A 10042-nucleotide genomic window follows, 5' to 3' on the forward strand; every position below is an offset into this window, starting at 1 on the left:
TCCCATCTCAATCAAAAATGCATAAAGGACCAAAACCCCTCTTCCAAACATACTCCTCTAAAATCTGCAAACAAATCTTATAGTTCTATCAACTCTGAGAGTGCTCCTAATTTCTCCTTACCTTAACATGTTCTCCTAAAGCTATTACACGACAATTTAGAGTGATCAATTGTGATGTAGACAATTTCCTTTGACAATATTTCGAATATTAAATTTTGAATGAGATGAATATGATTGGAGAAAACATGAATAAGCAATAACAAAGAAAAGAAAAAGAAAATTGAAATTATGAAAAAGCTGACACGGACTTCACAAGCTCTGACAATCAACAAGGGGGCAACAAATGATTCATTTAACCGATTATGATATAAGGAGGCCTTATAAATCAATGATTCACAATAAAAGAGCAAAATCTTGAGAGGAAGACATTTTTCTTTGAATTGCTTTTATAATATAATGATACACCAAAATGACCATGTAGAAAGACTAGCAAGGAAACAAATTCATGGCAAAGAATCATCCCTCAAGCAAAAAACTATGGGAGAAAAAGGGATGCGAGGGCACAATATAAAGGTCCCAAAAGTTTCTTTCTTCACCAAATTGCAAGCAATGGAATGTGTAATACCTAAAGCCCTTCATCAAATCCTTCACCTTTATCTGTCCCTCATGCCATGGTCTTCTCTTCTAAAATCCCCATTTCCCTGAAACCCTACAACAGTAGCATTTGGTATTAAGAATATTTATTGTCCAAAAAAAAAAAAAAAAAGTGATCACACAAGTAGATACTTTTTGACCAAATGGGAACATACCACCAATATCTTAAACTATTTTGGATTCAAACACGAGAATTATTCCACTCTGGAGGGAAATCCAAGTCAAAGATAACCCCGGGGGCCAAAATGCATGAACAAGAGTGTTACAGAGCAAAGGGCACGGGCATGAACTTTGTAATATTTTATCGACATAAAATTAATTGTGCAACTTCATCTACAGATTCTACATCAGTTGGGCCAGTTCAAGTGCTACGTTCAAAACCACTATTTTTCTTGCTCGTGAGAAATGAAAGCCAAATTGATTTATCTAGCAGCCAATCCTTGCCAAGTACAAAATATATACACGGGTGTCTCCCACACCTCATTTAAATAAAAAAGACCATCAAAAAGAATAAATAACAACAGCTGGGTATTTATTTTTATTTTTTGCAAAGCATCCCCCTAGCTAAGATAAAGATTAAAAACATTTAAGACGGTACCATCTTCAGAATTTAGAAACTAAATAAACACATTTATTTCATTAATGTGCGATAGATAAACTTGCCCTAGTAAATGATGAAAAAATTAAGTATAGTTTGGAAATTAACCTATTGAACTACAATAGATAAGCATCAATTCAACAAGAAATAAAATTTTGCAAACACTTAAATAATCAGTTGAAAAGAAAACAATATCTTACCAACAGCCAAACATCACATTTAAAACAAGGTGACCCATAAAGTGTCAAACCCAGCTACATAAATTCACAATTATCTGCAACTGGTCCCCAGAGCATTCAATTTGCCAAGTTTCCGGAAATTATTGACAATTCATGGATGACAGAGATCATGGTTTTATACCTAGACCATGAATACGCTCATTTGCTCTCTAGTACGTAAAGCCTAAAGCACTGTCAAATGGAAAACATGAACAATCAAATGTCTCATTCTAGCTGTCAATCTGACATACATGTGACCATCTTCCATGATGCACATGATCAAAAGTTGGCTTTAAGTGGTGAGCCAAAGGGAGCATTAGTCTATAATGCATATGACCATACCATCTCAAATGACTTCCTCTCATCTTATTATTAACTGGTGCCATTTCTAACTTCTTCCTAAATGATTCATTTCTTAACTTATCTTTTCTTGTAACACTCCCCATCCATCTCAACATTCTCATTTAAGGTATGCTCAAACATTTTTTTTAACTGCATAATATTCAGTACATACATTATAGGTCATATGGCAGTCCGATGAAATTTTCCCTTTAGCTTGATAGGAATCCTATGATCACAGAAGACTCCTGATGCACTCCTCTATTTTATCCATCTTGCCGTAATTTCATGGGCCATGTCATCTTCAATCTCACCATCTTTATAAATAACTGACCCAAGTTATCAAAGACAATCAATCTTAGGTATTTCATGCCTATCAAGTTTTACTCTACTTTCATCTCTATTTCTAGATTTGCTCCATATATTGTGTCCAAAGTTTTTAAAGGCAAATGCGTAGTGCGAGGAACGCGCTTTATCCTCGTGAGGTAAGGCATAAGCCTTAAGGCATCGAGGCATAAGCATTTCAAATTTCAAATTTTATATTTAGTAAATAAATAAAATATTTTAAAATAACAAAACATATTAAAAATTAAATATAGAAGTGTAAATACTTTTTTCCTCAAGGGGTAGACCATTTCACTACATAGAAGGAAGTGTGCATTCGTCGAAAGGGAAATCGTAGCTTTAGTTATTGAGATACTCACTTGAGCTTTAACTTTGTGTTTTTTCTTGATTGGTCATTTACTTAATTTTTTCTATGGACTATAGTTGCAAAAAAGATGTTATCCTTTTTTCATGTTTAGATCATCTACTAGACTAACAAGAATAAAAGAAAAGCTCTTCATATGCATACTTCTCATATGCTTATGCGCATAAGGCATGTAAGGCGCACTTGAGGCTTATGCTAAAACATACTATTTATGCAAATCTCTTGTTTGTTCTGTTTTTCCTTTTATTTATTTGTTTAAATATATATATATATATATATATATAAACTCATAGTATGAAGACCATCAATTACTTAAATGAAACCAACCACCAAAATGGGCAAATAAAGCATATCTTAAAGGATGTATGCCCTACAAGATTTGAGCGGCAACTGTGATGATAAAGCAAAATAAAGTGTCAAGCACAAATATATCATACTATGGTCCTCTCTCTCTCTCTCTCAAATTGTTGATCATAAGAGAAGACCCTCTCTCTCTCAAATTGTTGATCATAAGAGAGGATCATCACTCTTATGATCAACAAAATAACGACCAAAAGCACCCTTCCTCGACACCACTCCATTTATGATCAAGAGAAAAATCTCCAACAAACTAAAGTATATTTTTCAAATGTGCGGACTGTTATATTGAGAGTTTCAATTTTTAGCCCTATTTATTACTCCTAAATTAATAAGCTCATGCTCAACATTATTTTTGCATTTTGATAGCATATATCCCATGGTGGTTGATAGGAACGATACATGCCGTTTCTTATTGCAAGACTTAATACAGACCTAGAGACTGCAAGATTTTGAACTCAATGAAAATTAAATATTTTTTGCAAGAAATTGAACTTTACCAATGCTTGGAGAAACGCCATTACAACACCATCTCTTCAGTGGTTGACCATCGTCATATAATTAAAGCTCCAATCTTTTGCACCCTGCAAATACTAATGTAGCAAAGTAATTTATCATTGAAACGTTCAATATCCAAATATATGAAACATTGCTACTCACCTTATTTATTTATTTGTCAAAATGAACTTTCAAAACTACCTGCTTTGACCATTTAACAGGACTCTCAAAAACAACATGATGATCAAATACTACTCTAGATACAACCTTCTATCTCACACTAGGAAATCTATTCTCCCACCCCCAAAAAACTATAAAAATTATCCAACCTATTACACACTAGAATCTACTGAAGATTTGACCAAGTACAGAGAGCATTCAGCAATGGAAGATCAACTAGATCAAATTCTCTACTGAAGGCATCAAAATCTCCCATACTCCTAGTAACTCTACTATACTCCCATTCATTTTTTCCCCAATATTATTCTAATTACATTGAAATCCCTCCCATACCCCAATTAGGATAACAGAATTCATATAAATTCCCTAAATCATCCAGAAAAGACTTTCTAACCCACAGAGGATTGGGACCATAAATCCCAATAGGCACACTTTCACTCGCATCCAAATTCCTCTACTTAACTAAGAATTCCCCGCTACCACTTTGATTTCACTTACTACTCTCTCATCTCAAACTACTAAAACACCCCTGATCTATCACATGAAGATAAAGTAGCCCAATTCCTATATCTAGGGCCCCAAATGCTCATTATCAATTTCTTATCAAATTTGTCAATTTTAGTTTCTTGAAGGATCACGACATCCAGACTATTTCTAACCAAAATTTCTTTAACTGTAGTTCTACTTCTGGACCAAGTACTCTCACATTCAAATTTACAATCTTCATTAATAACAAATATTTTAACTCCAAAAGAAAATATTTGCAAAGAAATAATAACATATGTATCTTAGCATATACTTCAGAATTGAGGCAGCTTTTGTTTGCATTCTGAAATTAATATAACAGTGTGAAATCCATTGGAATCCACATACAAACATTACAATGAAAGACAACATTATAATTACCTTATGATGTTTCAATATCCTTGTATGCACTGCAAATCTCACCAATCTCCATCTCAGACTCACCTGAAAGTGAAGAATCCTCCAAACTGCTCATGGTGTCTTCCTCCAGTTGCACGTGCACATTGTCTTCATCAGACTCACTCTCGAACAAATTCTCATCCACCATTTCTGCAAAATCATCAAAAATTTCAATTTTTTTCTTCCTTCCTCTATATCCAATAAGGCTTTGGACCTTTTCCCTCCAAAGGATCAACGGGCATTTCTCAATCAACTCAGAACCTTCATATGCTTCCGTCAAAAACACACTAAATCTCTTCCCCCTCTCAGAAACATAGAATATACCAATATGCTTCAGTAGAAGCCTCATCAGCTTCTGAGGCATCACAAGTTCCCTTCTGAAGTGGGTCAAATGATCAGTTACCAGCTTTTTTTCAATAGTGAAGCTCAGCAACTCATGCATCACTGCAATTGCTCTCTTATCAAATTCTTGCGACCCAGCTTTCAACCCATGGGCATCGGAATACGGAGACAAATATGATCGCTTCTGAAAGTGGTCAATCTTCCCACCATATCTATACACCTTCTTGTAATCAGGTGGGAATTTCATTGGAAAAGCAAGCGAAAGCAAACCCGGTTGGTGATCCTTAGATACCCCAATCACTTTCTTTTCCAATTCAGTAATAGCCCAAGACGGGTTCCAAGAAACAAGCTCCAAAAATTCAATATCATCTTCATTCTTAACCACCCTAAAGTGCTCTGGATACTTATAAACCCAATTTTTCCTAAAATCAAAAGGTAAACCAAAATCTCTCCTAAAATGGGCAATCTTATCCAAAGGCAAACGCTTGGCAACTGACATCATCAAGAATCTTGTGACATGCTCTGCTGCCTTCTCTGAGTACTCTTCAATGATCCTCTCCTCTTCTTGGACCAAATCTTCAGCTTCTTTCGTCATCCCGCACCACAAGACCCCTTTGTGGTCCTTGTATAGTTCAAATAGCTTCGGTGATTTTCTGATGAAGTCCGACATCTTGTGGGGCTTTGGTAAGTTGATTTGCCTCCTGTACTGGTCGAGTGACCTGATGGGTATGATTTGTTCAGGTTCTTGCTTCAGAATCTCCATCAAGAACAACACTTTCGAGGCAATCTTCCACTTCTCAGTCGCAATTTCAAGATCATGAACTCTCTTCTTCTTGCTTCGGTCTTGGACTCTCTTGCTTGTTGTCATTGATCGATATTGTGATGCCAAAAATATGGGGCTGAGTAAAAATTTCACATAGAAATATGGAACAGAAGAATGCGCTAGTTCGTTGATGGAAGATCCATTTGAGTTACTGAAAAGTACATTTTTAATGGCTCGATTTGCCATCACCCTATACAAGAAAGAGAGTCACAGATTGACCAAAATAATTTTGAAACAAACAAATAATCAATCATGCACTTTAACTTAGTTCTCTCTATGTGAGCGTTTTATTATGTGTTCAACAATCAACTAATTTGTGAATTGGCCTAAGTGAGAAATTGCCATTTTTGTCACGTTGCAAGTAGACTATTTTCTCACCCGACACCAAAACCCACAGCCTCTAAACTGGCTGGTCGGCTACGTATTACAGCGATTTCAAACTCAAAAGATAACTGGCCTACCAAAACCACCACTAAAAAAGCTAAGAATAGCAGAGAACACTGTTAACATGGCTCTGACTATCAACAGTTTCAACAAGCATAGAGTTTTTTTTTTTTTTTTTTTTTTTTTTGGGGGGGGGGGGGGGTTAAGTAACAAGCATAGAGTTATGAACAACAGTAAGCCCTAAACCAGATTAATATTCTTTTTCCTATTTTCCCAAACATGATGTCTGTCTTCAACAACTTCCATAAATTGATACAGAAGAAAATTAACACAAACGCACCACATGATAGGGGGTTTGGTGAGAAAAGAACAGAAATAGATACATTTCTAATGATTAAGGAGGCAAAAATAATGAGATAGACAAATCCTTTTAAACTCAAATTTTGTTTCCCATTGGTAAATTTTGGTCAGAACCAAAATTGCTTCTTTTTATATTTTTGAAAAAATTACAAAAAAAAGAGAGGGGGGTTTGACCCTGATAATAAAATAAATACTAAATTTTTAATTTTATCAATTTAAACATTAATATTTTATTTTATTTTCAATCTAAACCATATATCAATTATCATCGAGTAAAATCAACCAACAAACTTCATATTTATTTATTTATTTATTTTTGTGGGTTTCACCTTAACGGAAATAGCCAAATAAATAGCCATTAAATTGACAAAATTAAAAATTCGGATTTATTTAGTTAAAATGATCAAACTTTGAAGTTTTCTTTTTAATTTTCCCTACCCATTTGATTAGAAAGAAAATTTGGTAGAAAGTGAAAGTAAAAGAAAATGAAGTGAAAGAAAAGAAATAGAAAAGAAAATAAATATATTTTCTTACAAACATTAGATTAAAATAAAAATTTTATATATAAAAAAAGGAGATAGAAAAATTTCAAAGTTTAGTTATAGATAAATCACATATATATATATATATATATATATATATACATTTTTTTTTGTAAGAAATAAAAAATTAGTTACAATATTAATATGGGTTTTCTTTTAATTTTCATAAAAATTTTCTCTCTTTCTTTCATTTTCTACCTATTTCATTCTAAATAAACTGATCCTAAATTTTTTTCCACCTATGTGATAAACTATAATAATTTCTTTTCCTATCTCATCTGCCAATCCTAACAGAGCCTACCTACATTTTAATTTGAACACTTGAACAAAAAATGAAACCTAGAAAAAATATTTACAAAAACAAAGGAATCAAACATACATACCATCAAGAACTCGGAAATTGGGAACTTGAAGACCTACCTTTAGCCAGGAGAGCTTGCAATTACATACATTTGGTAATACTCTTTTCGGAAAAACAGCTTGCAATTACATATATCTCGTGATACTCTTCTGGGAGGCCATCTAGGTCTTCTTTAATATTTTTGAGTAGTAAATGAGAAACCATTGGCTAAGAACAAAGATTTAGCTGCGGTGAGTGGAGAGAGAGTGAGAGAGAGGAGGCGGCGGCACTGTGGTGGTGGGGAGAGGGGGAGGGGGAGATTGGTAAATTCGAGAGCGATGCTCTGTTTGGATGGTTTGGTTTTCAATCTCTAATTTAATTCTTGATTTTTTAATATTTTAATTATTTTTTATTTTTTATTTTCTTTACTTTTTAAATTTGGGGTTTATTTTTGGGAGAATTTTTTTAAGGTACTGGTATTAAAATTTTATAAGGTAAAAAATATATAATATTTTTATAGTGGTTGAGATTTCTAAATATTTTTCTAGACAAATTTTGATCTAAAGAAATTTCTTTATATTTTGAAATTTCTCCGGTTTAAAATTTCTTTAGTTTGTTCGATTTCTGTGATTTTTTTTTGTATTTTGAAATTTTCTTTGAGTTGAAATTTCTTTGGTTTGTTCATAAATTTCTCTGTGTTTTGATTAATTTTTTTTCTTCTAATTTACTTATAATTTTTTTTGTGTTTTGACCAAATCACAAAAAATTGAACTACAAAAACAAGCATATTTTTGCACAACACATACAAACATTCATATATATATATATATATATATATATATATATATATATATATATTGTGGGGATATATTTTTGAATACCAACACGTGGCAAGGTGACGCCGACGTGTCAACCGAGGTGCCACGTGTCTTGGTTGTTATGCCGAGATCATCTCGGTTAGGCCGAGGTTATTTCCGAAGATATCGGAATCCGAGATAAGCGGATAAGGGATAAGGGACAAGAGTCCTAGAATAAAGAGGAGACTTAGCTAAGATAAGGATAAAACTCTTAGGGAGTTTATCTACTGAACAGGAATCCATAGAAGTCAGGCTTCTATTGGGATTAGGATTGAGGTAACTATAAAAGAGAGACACACCCATGGGTTTAAGGTACGCTATTTATATTCTGTCTAGTAAGTTAAACACTATTGATTATCTTTGAGAGATATACTGACTTGATCGTCGGAGTGCCCCCGGGTGGACGAACCACCGCCGGAATCTTCTCTTTCTGTTATAGGTTAGCCAGGTGTCATCTATTCTGTCAGTGTTCTCCAGCTGAATACTGAGTTGGGCAGTGTGATTGGAAAATCACTCACACAATTTGGCGCCGTCTGTGGGAAAGAAAGTAGAATAGATGGCCAGTAACGGACATAAATTAAAGATTGGAGACGACACTCCTGCTGGGAGTGGGAGACCTATTGACCTTGATATCACAGGAGACGAATGCAACGCAGAAACTTGTGACCAGAATCACGGAGTGAAAGACGTCGGCCAGACTGGCGACGCACCAAAGAAACCAGATCGAACTGGATACTACAACAAGGACGACCTCCAGGTTTAGAAGGATAGGTGCCTACGAAGGGACGAAGAGGTAAAAGAGATGGCAAACAAATTGGCAGACTTGTAGTCGATCGTTAATTTCAGGATGCAAAATAACGTCATGCAGCCATCGTTCCCGCTTCAGGACACGCCGATTCCAGCGGCCAATGCCCAGAAGGGAGGGCAGAAAATAATCCCCGTAGCCCCTCAGCACAACGGGAGCGAAATATACTCTCACCGACCTTCTAGGGAAGTCGGACGAAGAGAGTCAAGAAGAGAAGAATCACGGAGGACGCACCGCACAAAGGAGGCAGACCCCAAAGGACATCGACATGTTTAAGGGTAGGCACTGTGCTTTGACACAACTCATGGAGAAGGGTCGAAAAGAACTCACTACGAAGCTGAAAGTAGCATGCCAAAAAGACTGAAAACAGGAGATAGCCGAGCTCCTGGGCGGACGAAGGAGGACTTAAGAGATTACCTCAAGAGGAAGCAACAGAATGCCGAGGCCGAGGTAACCTCCCCAGATAAGCCGAGGACACCATTCTCGGTGGAATTGGACAGGTTTGAGGCACCAAAGAGATTTAGTATGCTGAGATTTCAAATATACGATGGTAAGTCAGATCCCAACTTCCATGTTGGATTATATTTGAACTCAATGGCATTGTATAATGGGAACGAGCCCTTGCTCTGCAAAGTGTTCCTCTCATCTTTTGGGGAGATTGCATCAGATTAGTTCCACAAATTATCAAAGGGAAGCGTGAAGAATTGGGAAGGCCTGGCCGAGATGTTCGTGGCCAGGTTTGTGACAAACAAGCTGCAGCCATTAAGGGTGGATGCATTGATGGCTCTGAAAATCAGCAAGGATGAAGGCCTTAGGGCCTATGCAAAAAGATACTATGAGGTGTTCAACCGAATACCCGAATGCAATCATGAGGTGGCGGTCGTATCTTTCAAGAACGGCCTGAAAGACAATTGTCCACTATGAAAGTCTTTGGCAAAGACATTGCCAAAAAGTATGGAAGAACTCATGGCAAGAATCGAGAAGTATGCCAGAGCCGAGGAAGACACGTCGGGGACTAAGGAGATAAAGCAAAAGAAAGGAAACGGCTCGCCGAAGCGAGGCCGAGGTAACAATGGATCGAGCAAACAAGAGACAGAACTGAGGGCCACATA

The 10042-nt window shown here is 35.8% G+C and overlaps 1 protein-coding gene across 7 annotated transcripts; it reads right to left on the reverse strand.

The window, feature by feature from the left end:
- Window positions 1-414: 414 nt before the first annotated feature.
- LOC114267293 (Ubiquitin carboxyl-terminal hydrolase family protein) lies at window positions 415-7668 on the reverse strand. Of its 7 annotated transcripts, none has more exons than XM_028208321.2 (4): window positions 7349-7668; window positions 4523-5832; window positions 3376-3468; window positions 415-709 (listed from the first exon to the last, which is right to left on the reverse strand). In XM_028208321.2, the coding sequence occupies exons 2-3, from the start codon at window positions 5826-5828 to the stop codon at window positions 3437-3439; spliced, it is 1338 nt and encodes a 445-aa protein (XP_028064122.2). In that variant the 5' UTR covers window positions 5829-5832; window positions 7349-7668; the 3' UTR covers window positions 415-709; window positions 3376-3436. The 7 variants fall into 7 exon arrangements, with proteins under 7 accessions (XP_028064122.2, XP_028064120.2, XP_028064117.2 ...); XM_028208319.2 differs by having other exon boundaries at window positions 415-701; window positions 4460-5832; window positions 7349-7652; XM_028208316.2 differs by having other exon boundaries at window positions 4460-5832; window positions 7349-7652.
- Window positions 7669-10042: the final 2374 nt, after the last annotated feature.

The sequence above is a fragment of the Camellia sinensis genome, chromosome 4 (genome assembly GCF_055761805.1).
Source record: "Camellia sinensis isolate YWXY chromosome 4, ASM5576180v1, whole genome shotgun sequence".
In the NCBI taxonomy this organism is placed as follows: Eukaryota; Viridiplantae; Streptophyta; class Magnoliopsida; order Ericales; family Theaceae; genus Camellia; species Camellia sinensis.